General features: G+C 43.5%; 1 protein-coding gene across 3 annotated transcripts in view; it reads left to right on the top strand.

Moving 5' to 3' along the window:
* The first annotated feature begins 1,416 nt into the window (after positions 1-1,416).
* PGGT1B (protein geranylgeranyltransferase type I subunit beta) overlaps positions 1,417-19,153 on the top strand; it is a 29,248-nt gene continuing 11,511 nt past the window's right edge. For 2 of the 3 annotated variants that reach the window (XM_082191621.1, XM_082191622.1), the window contains exons 1-5: positions 1,417-1,589; positions 7,162-7,280; positions 13,919-13,986; positions 16,162-16,313; positions 17,927-18,059. In XM_082191621.1, coding sequence (XP_082047747.1) covers positions 1,456-1,589; positions 7,162-7,280; positions 13,919-13,986; positions 16,162-16,313; positions 17,927-18,059 — 606 coding nt within the window. In that variant the 5' untranslated portion in view covers positions 1,417-1,455. The remainder of the gene's footprint in view (positions 1,590-7,161; positions 7,281-13,918; positions 13,987-16,161; positions 16,314-17,926; positions 18,060-19,153) is intronic. The other variant, XM_082191620.1, reaches the window with a different exon arrangement.

Genomic DNA, 19,153 nt, shown 5'->3' with positions numbered 1-19,153 from the left:
CGGCCTGAGGGAGGAGGAAGAGGAAGGGATGGGGAAGGACGCAGAAGGATGGCACTTCAGCGGCCATGACGGCGCCGCAACCGCCTCATGCCAGGCTTGCGGGCGGCGTGGGCGAGAGTCTCTCTCCCTCTCTGGCGGGGAAGGGCCGATGGAACTCCTCATGCCAGGACGACGGCAGCCCCGACGTGCTGCTTAGCATACCCTCCAACGAATGCAACATCTTAATGTAGTGATTTCTCCCTCTGCATCCCTTTCATAACTCTCTTTTTATAAATCATTTGTCCATCCATAGTTCAATTTTTTACTACAAGTTTTCTGTCAATCCTGATCGCTGAAGAATGGATGCTTTTGAATTATGGTGCTGGAGGAGACTCTTGAGAGTCCCATGGACTGCAAGAAGATCAAACCTAGCCATTCTGAAGGAAATCAGCCCTGAGTGCTCGCTGGAAGGACAGATCGTGAAGCTGAGGCTCCAGCACTTTGGCCACCTCATGAGAAGAGAAGATTCCCTGGAAAAGACCCTGATGTTGGGTCCAAGAGGGAGAAGGGGACGACAGAGGACGAAATGGTTGGATAGTGTTCTCGAAGCTACCAGCATGAGTTTGACCAAACTGCGGGAGGCAGTGGAAGACAGGAGTGCCTGGCGTGCTCTGGTCCATGGGGTCACGAAGAGTTGGACATGACTAAACGACTAAACAACAACAACATGTAACTCTTTACAATAGCTTTTCAAATAAATTATAAACTTTCCCCATTCTTTATTAAAGTGGTCCTCTTCCTGGTTTCTAATTCTGCCTGTAAGCTTTGCCATCTCTACGTCCTTCATCAGTTTTGTCTGCCACTCTTTTTTGGTGGGAGTTGTAGACCCTTCGGATCATCTAGTCCAACCCCCTGCAGAACACAGTCAGTGGCAGCCAAAGCAGCATGGCTCCATGAGTTCCGGATTTCTGTATAAGCTAAGCCAAAATCCCTTATTTGGGCTGCTGATCCCTTATTTTCGAGGCTGCTGGTCCCTTATTTTCAAATCTGTAAGTTGATAGCTATGGCTGTTGCCATTGTGTGGAGCAGCTCTGTATGCAGGTAAGGGGGTTTTTTTTGTTTGTTTTTTACCACTCCGGCACCAACATTTTCTTCTTTTTAAAAGGCGTTTATTTTGGAAGACTAGTAACTCTCAAGCGCCTATACAAGAAAACGTGGAATGCTCACGTCAATGCTCCCCAACCCATCGACGCGCTTCCTATTTAAACGACGGCAAGTTTTCTGAGCTCGCCTCTGATTGGCGCCCATGCCGGCTGGCCCCGCCCCTTTAGCCGCGCTCCCTCCTCCCTCCGGAGCTGCTTCCACCGCCCCCAATTAGCGCCGCGCCTCCGCCCCCCTCCCCACGTGACCCGCGTGCCGCTGCCGGCGGTGACGGACGCTGCGCGCGCGCGCGGGGTTAGGGAGCGGTTGGCCAACATGGCGGCGCCGGAGGAGGACGGGGGCTTCGGGGACGGAGAGCGGCTGGATTTCCTGAAGGAGCGGCACGTGCGCTTCTTCCAGCGCTGCCTGCAGATCCTGCCCGAGCGCTATTCGTCCCTGGAGACCAGCAGGTAGCCCTCGCGGGGGCGGGAGAAGGACAAGCGCCTGCCTAAGGCGGCTGGGCATCCCGTGGCGGGTCTCTTCCTCACGTTCATTCTCGCGTAGAGTAGCCCTCGGAGGTTTCCTCCACAGTGTCAGGGAGCGCAACGGTTCCGGCAGCCCCTGGACCTCTGGACTTGCCCAAGGTTTAATTTCTAAATCTGATTTTCTGCTTTCCTAACCCCGTCCAACTCTCGACCCCCCACCCTCAAATCCATGTTGGTTGTGGTATAGCTCAGAACTGAGGGGAACTCTGTGTATGCTCTTTGGGTACTCTTGCTCATGTTAAGCTTCAACCCAATTGGTAAAAGGTAGAGTTTGTTATGTATGTATGTATGTATTCATTCATTCATTTTCTATACCGCCCTTCATCCAAAGACCTCCGGGTGGTTCACAGCATAAAAATATAAACTGACTCTACCCTAGCTTTTCAGATCAGAGCACTGGTGAAGAGGTGAGGAACGCTTTCTCTTTAAAGTCCACTAAATTCATGTGCTTAAACCTAGTGGCTGAACACCCGTCTTTGGTGCTGAGTCTTAACAAGCGCTAAGCCTTGGCGAAACATGACATGGTGAGGTCTGTTTCCGTTCTGCTTTCTTGTAAGATGAACAAAAACAGGAAGGAGGTACAGAAAGAATGTGAAAAGGAGAAACTTGTTCCCAGATGTGCCAGCTAAGATGATTATCGCAGCTCAACTTGTTTTGCATTACAAGTTGAGCTTGTTTTGGAATACAAGTGGAGCGCTCCTTCATACAATACAACTTGTTTTGGAATACAAGTTGAGCGTTCTTTCAGAGCCTTGGTCTCAGTTGGGAGCAACACCTCCTTTATGCAAAGAGAAATAATTTTATTGGCTTCACCAGGATCTTTTCAGTTTCTTCCACTTCTATCTTCTCTGTTACAGCTTCCTGACCCAACTTTCAGTTTAGTTCAGTTGTTTCCAAACTTTTTTGGGCCACTGCCCTCTTGGTTCCATAAACTTGGTTCCCCAGTGCCTCCTACTCTATAAAAAGCATTATTCAGAATAGTGGTTTGCACAACCTGCTAAGGAAAGTAATAACACTGTAAAATTCAAAATTCAATTACAGTATTCAAAATCGAATTAAGCTAAATAGTTTTAACTGAACAAAACTGATGAACTTGATCCAGTTCATCAAAGCTTTTAAAAGTCTGATAGGCTCCTGTTCCCCGCTCAGGGGGTGGTACCATGTGCACATGAAAGCTTATACCCAGAACAAACTTAGTTGGTCTCTAAGGTGCCACTGGACATTTTTATTATTATTATTTTGACTGCACCACACCAGCTTGGCTATCTGCCAGAATCTATTCACCAATAAGGTTATGGGAAGTAAAAAGAGCACTTTAGCTACTTTCCTTGGTTGCTTTTAAATATGAGCAATGGTTCTTTTCTTCAGTTATTCTCTTGAACTCAACTCATTTTCTAACGGCAACGATGACCAACCAGATTTTTACTTTATGCCCTACCTTGAGTGTTGCTTTGGTAAAGCAATCAGGTAGGCAGGCTTATAAATTCCAACAGGGCCTACAGATACTGCACGCCACAGTCCCACTCCTTGTACCCTCAGAATGTGACTTAGATTATATACCGAACATATTTAACATCATGTTTATGTCTAAGAAACTCAGTCACCCTGGGACAGTTTTTTTTAAGTGTTAGAAACAAAAAAAACCTCAACCCTATTTAAATAGAAGGACTATTATCCTACTTGTAAGACTGTTGAACTTATATAAGTGTAGTCTTATGCACACTTGGGATCAAGCCCTATAGAAAGCAGTGATATTTGCTTTTGAATAAACATCCATAGGATTGGAAACAGCTTCAGAATTGCTCTTGGAACATGAAGATCTGGAAATTTGGAAGGAGGGGAAACAATTTGCTAGAAAAATTTCTAGAAGTGACAAGAGCTGTGGTGAGAAATATATTTTAAAATTTATTTAGAAGAATCCTTTATGAGTGGTTCTCATTGTGGTCTGCAATCTGTAGAAATCCCCAGTTGGGTAGTTTGCTGGAGAGCGATGCAAACATTGTAGAGAGCTGCTAAGAGTTTAGAACTTGAATATTAAAGTCATATTTATGATGTATGAAAAAGCTCAAAGAGTTGGAGGAGAAATAAAACCCCTTAGAAAAAAAGAGGATGTTGAATTTGGTTAGCAAGAAGCAAATTCAGTTTGAAACCTGATTTCTCTTTAGGAATGAAATCACCATTTAGGAAATAGTTCATTTTCCCCCTACTGGTCAATTTAAAAGAAATCAATTACTTAAGTAGAAATTATTTTCTAACAGGAGGAATTTGTTTAGTTAGCTAATGGGAATGAGACCCCTCACTTAATATTTTTGTAAACAGTATAGTCGTACCTCAGAAGTCAAACGCCTTGCGAGACAAATGTTTTGTCTCCCGAATGTTGCAAACCCGGAAGTTGTTATTCCGGTTTGCGAATGTTCTTTGGAACCTGAATGTCCGTCGTGGCTTCCGATTGGCTGCAGGAGCTTCCTACAGCCAATCGGAAGCCACACCTTGGCTCCTGAACGTTTTGAAGTCGAATGGACTTCCGGAACGGATTCTGTTCGACTTCCGAGGTTTGACTGTACTATGAAAGAGCAAGGAGAAAAAATGTTTACTTTCTATGTTGCAGCTTTTCTACCAATGACTGGGGAATGCTGACCCACTGAATATTAGATTTAGGAGAATCCTCCTCAGGGAAGCAGCATTTTTTCCTTGAATATGTTCTCCAGTATATGCAGCCACCTATTAAAGAACCTGTTCTAATAGCTATGCAGGTAATCTGTGCACTTAATTATACCATGGCTCTCAATAATTCTGCAAGCAGTGTGATTAGTTAGTAGTCTGTGATCTGTGAAAAGCAAAACAGGTTACAAGTAACAATGGGTGTAGCAGACCTGGAGGTTGTTGCAGAACCCAGATAGAGGTGAATAAAAGCATTGCAACCAAGACTGCAAAGCAAAGTGTACATTATGCTTAATTATAAGGAGTCTTGTCTGACCTAATCATTAATAACTTGAATTGCTACTGGTCTGTGTCTGGTAACTATTATGTGCCACCAAAATGTAATTAGATGACATCTCTGTTTGTAGAGAAAACTGATGTCACGTGAATCCAAGAGAGTGCTGCAGAGCTTTCCAAACTTTTCAAGTTGGTGACACTTTTTAGATGTGCATCATTTTGCGACACAGTAATTCAGTTTTACTAGCAAACCTTTGTTTGGTTGAACCATCCCCTTTTCAGCCCTGGGAGGAGCACGGGGAGCATTTGTGCGACACACCTACACACTGCAGCTGACGCACTAGTGTGTTGCAACACACATTTTGGAAAGCTCTGATGTACTGCAACGTCTCTGTAGGGGTATTGTCAAACTCAGTAGCAGGTGGTGCGGATGAAGTTGCATTGCTTTTCCAACACCACACATTGGACACAGCATGGTGTGCAGTAGTAGGAGCATCACATTGGCTCAGCTGCTGCACATGTGCCAAACTCCCACTGCCTTTCTCCTTCCCCTTCCCTTCCCTTCTCTTCCCTACCTTCCCATTCACTGCTATGCACAGTGTTGAGAAGACAGATTGGCAATACAGCCCCATCCACACTGTCCACTACTCATTGTACTAAGAAATTACTAGGTGAACTTCCTGGGTGTTTTATTAGATTTAATTTTGACTTACTTGGCAAAAATCTGACAGAATATGTTCTGGGCAGCAATTTTGAAAGTAGTTTGTGTGGAACTGTGTCAGATAGGTATACTATTAAAACAAAAGACGTTTGAGAATTAAAGATAAAGTCAATTATGGAATGTCCTCCTTTTGGAGGCGCACCAAGCACCAACTTTCCCTTTATTCTATTGCAAGGATGAAACCTAGTTGTTTTCTCAGGTATTTGTGATTTTTTTATTGTACCAGTAGTGAGCAGCTCTGTGCTTTAAGATTACTATTTATTGTTTTATCGCAGATAAAAATCAATGTTTTTTTTAAAACAATAAAAAAAATTCTATGTCATGTCAAGAACCTGAGACCTAGGTTCCAATGCAGCCATTCAGGCCTCTTCGGCCGGCTCTTGGCACACTCTATGCCATACTCCTACCCACCAATGTTTCATGAGTGTGTGCCTCTGACATTTGTGATGCTGGAATGTAACCTACTGTACAAACATAAGCTACATCCTTTCTTTGTCCACTTTTGCCTCTGAACCTGCCTGTCACTTTTATGTGTCCCCTGAATAGTGGTCCTTGGGTTCAAAAGGTTCTCACCCTTGTTCTAAGTGGTCTAAATGTTGAATTTACAACTCATTAAGAAATACAGTTGACTCGCAACTTGTGCTGTGGTTTTAGGGATTGTGTGTAAAGCCAAAATCACATATAGTAAGAACAACCCCAGAACTGTCCCTGTGTCCACCTCTACCTTTCCAAAGGCTCTGGAGGTGCTTTCAGCGAGCTTTAAAGCTCTTTCCGTGCCAAGTTTTCTTGCTGCGGAAATCGCTTTTAAGCTCTCCTCCTTGCTTACCAGGCTCCCTCCTGGAGCTTCCCAGAACCTGGTAACCAAGTATGAGAGCTTAATAGCTCTTTCTGCATTTAACCTCTCCACCTTGTGTGTGTTTAATTTGTGCAATTGCAGTTGGCCAGCCAAACATAAAGCTGTGATCATTCAAGTTGCAAGTTGATTGTATGCAACAAAATCAGTCTCCTTACGATTCAGAATAAGGTCTAACAATAAAATGCAAAAATATTATCCTAGTAACAACAATAATAACAGGGCTCCAAAATTAAATCTTCATCCCAACCCAAGTCCTTAAACAGCACTGCATCCTGATAGTTTTAGGCATCATGATCATCATGTTTTTCTGGACTCAAAACAAGATGGTTTGCATCGCTTTCAATAGTAACAGTTTTTGTAGCTGGAATCAGTCATTGCATTACTGTCCCAGGCCAGGTGGGAATAGGCCCTCAAGGCAGGTCTTGCAGGGCTCACAGTTAAGATGGTCTACGGTTTGCATTGTTCACACGCAACTGTATGGAGCCACATTGTAGGGACACCTGCACCACCTTTTTATCTGCGAAATTTCTAGCACCAAAATGTGTCTGATTTGTGTTTGTTACCTGTCAGATTGCATTTTTCTTCCATGGCTCTTGGTGCTGAAGACATTTTTCTTTCCTGATTTTGATGCTAATGAGCCAGTCATTTTACAGCTTCTTGAACATGTTGTTATTCTACGTTTATGTGTGGTCTGCTTCATCAGTCGGAGAGACTTGTTGGTATCGGTTTTTCACTCCTTCACTCCAGGTGGAGTTGGTTAGTGAAGCTTGACAGCAGCGTGGCTTTCTGCCTGCAGAGTTACATGTAAGCCAGCTCCCTGCAGCATATTGTCAGGTTGCAGCACTCATGTCTGTTTCCAGTTCATGCTGGAGCTGACACATAACACAGGTACTTCTTTGTGGCTTAGAAGTACGACTTCTCATGCTTACAAACCATTTTATATCGATGGCGGGTAGTAATATCCTGCTTTTCTTCCCTCGCAGGTTGACAATTGCTTTTTTTGCACTCTCCGGTCTGGATATGTTGGATTCCTTAGATGTGGTGAACAAAGAAGATATAATAGAATGGATTTATTCCCTGCAGGTCCTTCCCACAGAAGACAGTGAGTGAGTTTTTAGCTTTTCTCTTACTGACATTTCATTACACTCATTTGTGCTGCTTTTAGCTTTTGATAATAGAGAGCAAACCCTTGTTCAAAGAGATGCTGAGCAGTGACCATCTTACTTGTAACAATTGAAAGTGCTTAGCAGTACTAAAATGTAGGTGCTCTTAGCCAGGTCACAGAACTGTGCAGTGAAGCCTGTCAAAGAGCTATAGTGAGTTATAGATGCAGTTGTATTAAGCAAAGTAGGTTAAACTTCAAGTAGGGGACCCTCTGCTTTAAAAAAAAAAAATGTTGCTTTGATGGGTTCTAGAAGGATATGTTGAAATTCTTACTATATTGTTAAATTAGAAACATTCAGAAGGTATTTTGTCTAATCATGACAAAACATGTTCATGATAGTTTTTTTATAAAGCTGCTTAAATGTGCTTAGATGGGTCAATGGCTTTGTTCCTTCTTAATTGTACTGAATTTCCTTGTAAGGCTTATTAGCTTAGCTGTACAAGAACTATGCAACTACTATAACTTGCCAGAACTATTATTACATTAATGAATGTTAAGCCAAACCCACCACTACTATAAGAGAACAATGGAAGAATAACAGGGAAACTCAAGCTAATTGATAGAACTGAGTCAGTAATGCACTGTTGTCCTACTTGTTGGAAGTCAGTGGTCTTGTACTCTTGTGCTCTCTGCTCCATCTAGGAAGCAGGGTTTCAGAAAAAGAGAGCAGTACTGGTAGTATATACCCCTTCCTCCTTAGTTCCACATCTTGAAATCACTAAGGCTGCTGGTGTGTGGTAAGATATTAGAGACATTTGAAAAAGAAATATACATATAAAATCAGGATCCTCGTGCCACTCTATCTCTGATCACCAAAAGCCAACACATACAAGATAAGGTTAAAATAAAAAAATTCCTTCCAGTAGCACCTGGTCTGAACAGAGACATTGGATTCTTATCTCATTATACATGACTAAGCCATTTTTCACCTTCTCACCCCTTGCCTTTTCCTGTAAGACCTATTGCAGTCGTTAAGAGTCGTCAACAGGCTCATCTCAGCTATCTGCCAATCACCCATTCCCACCACCCTTCTGAGTAATACCCCTCCCCACCTTCTCACTATATAGAAGGATCTGGCAACTTCTGTTTCAGTGTATCTGAAGAAGTGTGCATGCACACGAAAGCTCATACCAAGAACTAACTTAGTTGGTCTTTAAGGTGCTACTGGAAGGAATTTTTTTATTTTGACTATGGCAGACCAACACGGCTACCTATCTGTAAGATAAGGTTACTAATCATGATGGCAGTTTACTGTTTTCAGCATATCTCTGAATGCAGGTTTCTGGGGATCACGAGTTGAAGGAGGCTATTGTGCTCTTGTCCTGCTTGCAGGTTTCTCTTAGGCATCTGTTTGGCCACTGTGGGAACAGAATGTTGGACTGCATGGATCTTTGGTCTGATCCAGGAATGCTGCTCTTAACGTTCTTAAGTCAAGTGAAATATTTAAAAGTCTTGTACTGCTTTCATTTGATGCTGTGACTTGGGTTTTGGAGAGTATGGTGGGAGAAGACTGTTCCACAAGTGTTTCAAATTAGTTTTGATATTGGTCTGACTTCTTTGTACTTTTTATGAGCCAATACTGAAAAAAGCAGAAGGCTAAAAAGACTCTCTTCAGATTATTGGCAGTTTCACCACTCAGATTTATGGCTAAAATGGGATCAATATTGACACGTGTTGCAAATGGAGCAGTATTATACTACAAAAGCTTAAGAGTTATGAGGTCCATGATAATCTTGTTTTGTTTTTGAACTTACTGCATACATGTTTGTTAGTTGTGTGGTGGTGGGGATATATTCTCTACAAAATAAGACTTCCTCCCATTACCTCTGATTTCAGCTGTCTTTAGAATAATTCCAGAGGGATTGTGAGTTTGTTAATAGCACGCACAAAAATGAGGCTTGCAACAGCTTAACAAACATATTTTTTCTCTTTAAGATGCCACAAGGCTCCGGTTTTGTTTCCTTAGAGTAATGATTAGTATAACTCATTGGAGTGTGTTACATCTTTTTTGTTGTTCTTGTTAAAGCTTCAATTATTTTCAGTAGTAGTACCATTTATATGCAGAACAACCACTAGATGGTGCCATTCCACAATTGAAGTACTAAATCCTTCCTGTGACAGCTTCCAGAGGAGAAGCTGTGCTAGTCTGTTGCAGTAAAAACAAGGGGCAAGCTACAGTTAAAGTTTTGTGACACCTTTAAGACTATCAAATTTATTACAGCAGAAGTTTATACTTTAATAGGTTTCCTAGACTTTAAGATGCTGCAAGAGACTCTTACTTGCTGACAACAGCTTGTTGATATTTTGCCATAGTAAGTAAAGGATACAGCCAGTTGTGATGCCTCTGATTTCTCTTAACATTTAATCTTTAACTGTAGCTGATTAAAAATATTAAATAATTATGAAACTGTCCTCCCCCCCATACTTAAAAATTCAGTAACATGGTTTTCGAAGATGTAGTTTTATGTGGCACATATCAATAGTATTGACATATTAATAGATATGCACTCACATGAAACATCCCCACTGAAGCTAAAATACTTCTTATTTTCTTAACATCTCCCAAAACCTGTTTTTAAATTTTGGAGCTTCAATATTAGCCTTAGACAGTCTTCTTGACTAATTACCATAAGACCTCATCTATAATAATTGATTCAGAACAGCTGCTCTTGTTTTGAAACTGTTGGATTAACTCCTACTCAATGAATAGTGATCATGGTTTGTCTGTTAATCTCCGATTCTGTGTGGCGTTCTCCATGGTTGTTAATTTCTGGAGTGCTTGACTTAAGAATTGAAGGCTTATGCGACCTTTAAGGTCATCTTGTAAAAGGAAACTTAAAAGTAACAAAGCTAATGAAGGTATTTAAAAAACCAAAACAAACTCTTGACTATGATCAGTATTCTCTTGGGATGGGTAATGAGATGTTAGTGAAAGATTCAAGAAAAGCTCTTGGAGCTGGAAATAGATTTGGCTCTTCTTTCACAGCAGCTTTCTGCAAAACACAATGAAGACAGGCACTGAAATGAAAACCTGCCAGTTAATAGCTAGAACCATGTTCTGAAGCTTCTTCTGTACGCTAATTTAGTGTATTTTCTGAATTGAAATACAAGAGCAAAACCAAGGGTGGCAATCGACCAAGTTTTACTCGGAGGAGATCTACTGTAATGACTAAGTTGGGCCCATTAATTTCAGTAGGTGTACTCAAAATAAAATTGAGTCACTTACAGTCCCAGGTTATCAATTCACAGCTGCATTCTTTTCACATATAGGTTTAGCTTTGCTGGGAAATGTCATAGCCCACTGTATTTCATGGCATTTTGGTATGTCAGGTTAAAAAGAAGAGAAAAATAATCTCTAAATTCTCTATAAATATTTGCCTTTGTGGAGGACATTTCATGAGTTTAACTTATGTCATTATACATTTACTGTGGCTTTGGGGCCAGTATGGGAGAGAGATGTTTTGTTGCAGTTGGGGCAGATGAAGGCATCCAGTTGTGCCAGCTGCAGATGCACCATGGTGTTTTCTTCTCTCTGTGCTCCTCCCAGAGCTCATTCCTCCTCTGGTCACTGCTATGGATACACAACCTGACTGTCCGTCTACAGGCACTGCAATCACTGCTTTGCCTCCTTCCCACTTTTGTTAGCCTCCACTAAATCAAAGAGTCTTCCGTGAATGGAAGGCTGCATTGGATACAACCCACCATAAATACTGGAGTGACATTAAAAATTAATAATATGTAGGAGGACCTTCATTATTTAGTATATCTCAGATGGAAAAACCCCCTCTTTAAACAAGACTTCTTTGTGCAGGATGAATGCTTTGTATGCTTGTCATCCTTGGAGACCCCTCTTGGTACTGTTGCATGAATAATAGAGTTTTTCTTTCAGTTTTCAGACAGAGAATATACATAAAAGACAACCAATTGGTACATGAACTCTTTAATATAATTGCTGTGATAAATTTGTTTTTGTATGGTTCTATATGCCTTACTTTGGCTCAAAGTTTATATACAGTGGTGCCTCGCAAGACGAAATTAATTCGTTCCGCAAGTCTCTTCATCTTGCGGTTTTTTCGTCTTGCGATGCACGGTTTCCCATAGGAATGCATTGAAAATCAATTAATGCGTTCCTAGGGAAACCGCCTTCAGACCAGGTCCGGGGACAGTCTGTCCCCGGACCTCTTCTGAAGGCTGGGGGGGGGGACAAGGGACAAGGGCTTTTCTTCCCACCCCCAGCATTTTAAAAAAACCCTGGGACAGCGGAGGACTTCTCCGCTGTCCGGGGCGATCTTAAAATGCTGGTGGGCGACATTTTAAAATCGCCCCGGACAGTGGAGGACTTCTCCGCTGTCCGGGGCGATTTAAAAGCCCCTGGGAAGGCAGGCAGGGGGGACAAAGACTTTCGCCCCCTGCCCGCCTTCAGAAGGTGTCCCCGCCCCCCCTCCCCACTTCGCAACAGCTTTCCGAAGTGGGGCGGCTGGGGCAGGTGTCCCCGCCCCCCCTCCCCACTTCGCAACAGCTTTCCGAAGTGGGGCGGCTGGGGCAGGTGTCCCCGCCCCCCTCCCCACTTCGGAACAGCTGCAAAAGACGCCCGGGGGAAGCGGGGAAGCGAAGCGCTTCGCTTCCCCGCTTCCCCCGACGTCTTTTGCAGCAAGGGGCTGCAGGGAGATCGCTATCTCCCCCCAGCCCTTTGCGATCCTCCCCCGGCTGGAGAGGTGACGAGCGCCTATGGCAGGAGCCTCCATAGGCGCACGTCACCTCTCCAGCTGGGAGAGCGCGCGCGGGGCTAAAGCAGCCCCCTGCGACCCTCCCCCGGCTGGAGAGGTGACGTGCGCCTATGGCAGGAGCCTCCATAGGCGCGGGTCACCTCTCCAGCTGGGAGAGCGCGCGGGGGGGGGGCTAAAGCAGCCCCCTGCGACCCTCCCCCGGCTGGAGAGGTGACACGCGCCTATGGCAGGAGCCTCCATAGGCGCACGTCACCTCTCCAGCTGGGAGAGCGCGCGGGGGGCTAAAGCAGCCCCCTGCGACCCTCCCCCGGCTGGAGAGGTGACGCGCGCCTATGGAGGCTCCTGCCCCGCTCGGGATGGCAGTCCCGGCAGGGCAGACAGCTCTGCGCCGCCATCCCGAGCGGGGCGGGACTTAGCGCCCCGCTCGGGATGGCGGCACAGATCTGCCTGCAGTCCCAGGACGGCAGACAGCTCTGCGCTGGCATCCAGAGCGGGGCGGGACTTAGCGCCCCGCTTGGGATGGAGGCGCAGATGTGCCTGCAGTCCCCGGACGGCAGACAGCTTTGCGCGGCCATCTGGAGCGGGGCGGGCTTCTCCCCCGGCTCCCGATGGCCGTGCAGAGCCCGCGCTGATCCCGGCACGGCAGACAGCTCTGCGCCGCCATCCCGAGTGGGGCGGGACTTCTCTGCTGTCCCGGGGAGATTTTAAAATGCTGGGGGTCGGCAGCGAACGCTTCGCTCCCACCCGCCAGCATTTTAAGATCGCCCGGGGCAGCGGAGAAGTCTCCGCTGTCCCGGGAAGGCAGGCGGGGGGAGCAAAGACTTTTGCCCCCCACCAGCCTTCAGAAGAGGTCCAGGACCTCTTCTGAAGGCCGGCTGTGGGCGAAAGTCTTTGCTCCCGACCACCAGCAATTTAAAACAGGTCCCCGGAGATTTCCCTATGGGCTTTCGTCTTGCGAAGCAAGCCCATAGGGAAATTCGTCTTATGAAGTGCCTCCGAAACAGAAAACCCTTTCGTCTTGCGGGTTTTCCGTCTTGCGAGGCATTCGTCTTGCGGGGTACCACTGTAGTTGCATGACATTTGTGTTGGAGCTGTATCTTCCTGGCAGCAGAGGACAGAACCATGAGACAGGTGTAAAATCCTCAAGCAAGAGTTTTATTTACAAACTTACAAACTCAAAGCATGTGGGTGTTCTCTTTTGCAGACAAATTCAAACTGCAACTTCTCCTCCTTTTGTACTCATCACTAGTTGTATCTAATCAGCCCAGAACTCACACCCAGAACTCACAGAAACAGCTCTTAAAGTTACACTCATCTTTTCTGTTTCTTTGCAGAATGACTCCTAACAATTTGTAAAACACAGTTTGTTTTTATTTAGCTGCTGCTTATTACAGCTCTTATCTCTGCAAACGTGTTAGGCTAGATCCCAGAACAGGAGCTATATTTTCCTGGAAGGTCAGTCTGAGGAGGGGATAGCCTGAAAATGGCTGGCTGACCATTTCTACATCAACTACGTAGGATGGAGTGTATGTAGAACGCAGAAAATGATGAGTATGTAGCAGGGTGGAAAAACTAACCTCTCCCATTGGCCTTCTGTGAAAAATGGTTGTAAATGCAGAGCTGCATTGCCAGCGCCTTTACTCAAAAGTAACTGGGTTCACAGAGTTCAATAGGAGTTACTCCAAGTTAAGTTTGCAGGATAGCAGTCTGAGCTAGGGAATATGATTTGGCATTAATCATGAGCCAGAGAAAGACTTTAAATTTCAGTAGAATTGTTTAAAACAAATAGCTAGTAATTTGAAAATGAATGCACAAAGTTAAACTAGGGTTGTTTTGTTTCCTACAAAGGGTCAAATATGCATCGCTGTGGATTCCGTGGTTCTTCGTATCTGGGAATGCCATTCAATCCGTCCAAGGTTAGTGAATACTACATGAAAAAAATTACAGTGCTTTCTTTGCAGCCTTTTAACAAATATTTACATGATCATGAAATAAGGCTCTGAGGTGAGCATTTTTAAGAGTAAAAATAGCACTCTATTTTTTGTAAATTCTACTCGTAAATTGAAAACATTTCCGCGAGGCAGAACAGTGGTCTTATTATCGAAGCCATATTTTAATGAAAGCTAGAAATGGATGCACAGCTTTTTAATGTGCTTTATGCTTTTATAACCAATAAGAATAGAAAGTAGGTTTTCTCAATTTTGAGTCCCCAAAAAGAGGGGGCGTCTTATACATGGGTGTGTGTTATACACTGGAAAATGCAGCAAATCCTCACTCAGATTACTGCAGCATTGCCTGAACACACATTTGAATGTTGTATTCTAAATGAGGATATTCTTCATAGGAAACCTTCACCTTTATAATGTGGTTATCTCATGTAGTTTGTGGCAGGCACGAGAAGTGGGGTCCTTGAAGTATGAGCAGCCTGAGGATTGAAAGTGGGTTAGAAAGGGAACACAAATCAAATACACCGAATGCAAGTTCAGAGGAGTCAAATAAGTCTGCAGTGTCAGTGTGCTAGCAGGCTGGCTGCATGGACAGAAATTCCATTCCTAACATTTCTGTCTTGCTGTTATCAGGACAGCATCAGTGTGGTTCTTGTGAGGAAGCCACAAAAATAGATGCCCTTAAGATAGACTAGCATGATGGGCAGGCAAACCAACACGTGTGGGCTTTTCTTTACAGTTGTGAGAGGTGTGAAGTCCTTCTTTAAAAAAGACTAGACTTTCTAAATGCTTCATAACACATCAGACTTACATCATATCCATATTTCCATAAGTTTGTATCCAGCCTAAAGATACTCCGTAGACTCACTGAAATAAATGAAAATCTACTCTTAGTATGGCTTAGTTGGATAGAACCCATTATCAACTCGTGGAAGTGAGAGAGAATGCACATCACCAGAATGTAAGTCGCCTGGGCTTGAGTGGCCTCTTTTTAAAATAGGGTTGCCATATTTTGAAGGGCAAAAAAGAAGATACTATGATGGCCATTCAAAGCAAATAAATGCAATTTGTCTCAAAAGTTACCGCCTGAAAAAGAGGACATGTCCTGGAAAAAGAGGACACATGGCAACCCTGAAATTCCCATAAACAGAGTGTGATTATTTTTTAGGTTGTCACTATTTATATGGTGTGATCATATTTCTAAATTTATTGAAAGTGATATTAGATGTGTGGTGATAACTCATTGTATCCTTTTACATGGTGCCAGAATTTTGTAACCTGGGATCACTAATGTAAATCCCAGAAAATACTGAAAGGTATTGTGAAGTGCTGCCTTTCTGCAGGACCAGCTTGTTAAAATATTTTATTTATTTCTCAAGCTGTTTGTCTTTCTAGACTGAACATTTCATGAATATTTGCAAAGGAAAGTCTAGTTTGGTCATCTAGCCTTGTACAGTAGTTGAGATCTGTAATACAAGACTAAACTGGCACACTGGAAGCCGCCATCAGTTCATAGAAATCTGTGCAAAATTCTTCTGGTGCTGGAAATGTACCCTGGTCTTAAAATAACTGTCACACTTCCTGCTATTTGCATAGCTGCTGCTATGTGTGGGTCATGCAGAGGTGGGCATTTATATATAGCCATTCAGGCAATTCTCCTGCATGTTTCTCCTGCCCAGTGTTAGAAACTGAGATATGAAAGCGAGGAGTTAAATGGCACCTTAAACCTAGGTTATGGGCACAACAACCGAATGTCCAGGTGCGCTTTTTTTTAATAACAGGAATACAAAGCTGAAAATGATTTTTCACATGGTCTAGTCCTTCCCCTGCCCTCCCCTCTAATAGTCTTAAGAGGGTCTCTTCTCCGGTCTTCAGAGAGTAGCTGGAAGTGGTGAGGCAGAAAAAGGCCCTCATTTCCTTCCACTCTGCAGTTTAAATCTGAAATTTTAGGCTCAGTACTTCACCCAGAGCTCAGAAACTGTTTGTGCTAATGAAGTTCCCTGTCGCAAAATGTGCCCAGAACAATGCTCCTGCCCAAAGACACTTCAGGAAAACAATCTCTGTTTTCTGCTAAAACAAATGCTTATTTTGTTATCCGTTGAGAACTATAAACTCTAATAATAATTGCATTTTCTTATGTTTCAGGGTCCCGGTATTGCTCATCCCTATGATAGCGGGCACATAGCAATGACTTACACTGGCCTTTCCTGCTTAGTTATTCTTGGCGATGACTTGAGCCGAGTAAATAAAGAAGCCTGCTTGGCAGGACTAAGAGCTCTCCAGCTGGATGACGGGAGGTACAGTGAATTCTGTGTTGCCAGGTGTTAAATATTTTTAGAAAGGGAAAACTGGATCCAAATACATAATGCACAGTACTGTAAAGGGGTCACGAAGAGTCGGACACGACTAAACGACTAAACAACAACAACAACTGTAAAGGAGGAACTGGTGAGACTGAATCCAACGTGAGGAAAGAGAGGACTTGAGCACAGTAAGCAAGAGGAAGCTTACATACTTTGAGGTCTCTTCTTGCCAGGGAAAGCAAACTCAGACGAGGGTATTTTAGCAAGCAGAGATGTCCCCGTCTTCATTTCACATAGCACAGATAGGAAGCCTGCATTCTTACATTTAATGGTGTTCTTTCACTGGGGGTTTCAGAGCCTAGTCTTTAAATGCCAGTGACTTGTTGTCTGTTCCCTATATTGCCGGCAACTGGTCAAAGGGCTCTAGGCTACCAAAAACAGCATTTAGAGAAGTCAGGAGGTCAAGAGACTTTTGCAGATTTAGGTAGGGAAGAGTACTGTGCTATATAGTTTGCTGAATGTCCTCGGTTCTCCTATCACAGCAACTCATTAAAGGTGTACTGTATATACTCGAGTATAAGCCGACCTGAATATAAGCCAAGGCACCTAATTTTACCACAGAATGGCAAAGGCAGAGGAGGAGGAAGGAGCAGCCTGAAAGGACCCTCACTCGAGTATAAGCCGAGGGGGGCTTTTTCAGCATAAAAAATGTGCTGAAAAAAATGGCTTATACTCGAGTATATATGGTAATTCCTGCTGATCTCCAGAACCTCTTAATAGACCCTCATGGACGCTCAAATGCTTTTACTGCTGTTCCAGTCTGTTCTAGAGCCCTTTTCCTTGTTCCAATGTACCCACAGACATGACTTTGATCTCTTTGGCTTGCCTTTCAAACTGAGCATTCCTCCCTCCATTGCTGAGACTGGCTCCTTTCATAGACTGCAGACTTTATATAGATGGAAAAAGTGACTCCTGAATCTTGGGTATGGCCAAAGCAGCAACAACCATAATTTGACCTTCCTTGTTTTAATTATTCTCCATTTAGTAGCTCAGCAATATGCTAGTTTCCATATGTTCTAGAAAGCAGGCGCCACCTGGTTGTCTTAATATTTGTGGGGAGGGGGTGTAGAAATCATGAGCTTTCATGAAAAGCTGGAATTACAAATGCAGAATTCCTGCTGATTATGCCAAACCCTGCCTCTATCTGCCACCATTTTGTGACTGGCGGACCTCCATAATTTTCAACAACCTTGGGGGAAGAAAGTTTGATAACCCTTGCTCTTGGAAGCAGAAGGCCTTGCTAATGGGTCATGGCACAGAATAATTCAGTTTAGTCCCTGCTACTCAGGTGAGTGGTGGGTATGCTGGCTGGTCAAAATGGTACTTTCACTAGCTAGTGTGTGTATGCTGGCTTTGTAGTAAATGACTGAAAGAGGTCTTGTAATCACCTGACAGGGTTCTGCTTTCAGCAGATAATTAGATCATTTTCCCATAGAAACTGACAGTTTAAAGTAAATTACGTTTTGTTCTAAAAACCCCCAAACAAACCCAGATTGAGATTCAGTTGAACAGAGCAGTAACTGTTGCATAACTTCTATATGTTTTAGTTTTTGTGCAGTCCTGGAAGGAAGTGAAAATGACATGAGATTTGTGTACTGTGCTGCTTGTATATGCTACATGCTTAACAACTGGTCAGGGATGGATACGAAGAAAGCCATTGACTATATCAGGAGGAGCATGGTGAGTTTTGCAAATCAATTTTTTTCAACTTCCTCTATTCAGAGAATCTTTTCTTAATATTTCATATGCATACATTTTGTATTCCTGTGTTGATTGAGGAACTAAAGCAATAAAGCAGCTTCTTTGCCAGTTTTCCTGCATCCAAACATATTTAATGCAGAATATTATAGCATTAATGCATAGATTTGCCTTTGTAATGAGCAGCGTGAGAGAGACAACATTAGGATATGCTTAATGATTTAGGACACAAAGGACTTCTAAAACATGAATTTTTATGATGCTACAGTGATATACGCTACTTAGTTTTTCTTCTTACTAGAAATAATGATGGATTTCATGACTGCTAAATAGCCTCCACTTTGATATAAATTGTTGCCTATTCTGATTGTGTACAAGAAATATTAAGTATTCTGTGCATTCATTCATGGACAGTATTAGCCCTTCTGGGCAATTCAGACTGCAATCCTTTGTGAACTTAGCTGTGAGTAAGTCTGAACTTAGTGGGACTTATTCCTAAATATGCTTGCATACGGTTGCACTGTAAGGCTCCAACATTACAATCTTGTGTACGTTTACTTAGAAATATGGTACATAGCCATAGGATTTCAACATTCAAAATTCTTATATTGCTGCTTTTTATGATGTTATTGGGACACGGGTGGTGCTGTGGGTTAAACCACAGAGCCTAGGACTTGCCGATTGGAAGGTTGGCGGTTCGAATCTCCGCGACAGGGTGAGCTCCCGTTGTTCAGTCCCTGCTCCTGCCAACCTAGCAGTTCGAAAGCACGTCAAAGTGCAAATAGATAAATAGGTACCGCTCCGGCGGGAAGGTAAACGCCGTTTCCGTGCGCTGCTCTGGTTCGCCAGAAGCGGCTTAGTCATGCTGGCCACATGACCCGGAAGCTGTACAACGGCTCCCTCGGCCAATAAAGCGAGATGAGCGCCGCAACCCCAGAGTCGGCCACGACTGGACCTAATGGTCAGGGGTCTCTTTACCCTTTACCTTTATGATGTTATTGGCATATAGACCTTTCAAAAACTGAAAAGCTACCAGTTCATAACGTAACATTTTACGTAAACGTTTTCCATACTAG

This window comes from Podarcis vaucheri, assembly GCF_965113315.1.
Source record: "Podarcis vaucheri genome assembly, chromosome: 11".
Taxonomy (NCBI): Eukaryota; Metazoa; Chordata; class Lepidosauria; order Squamata; family Lacertidae; genus Podarcis; species Podarcis vaucheri.
The sequence above is the reverse complement of the archived record's forward strand: the minus strand, read 5'-3'. Positions and strand labels throughout refer to the sequence as shown.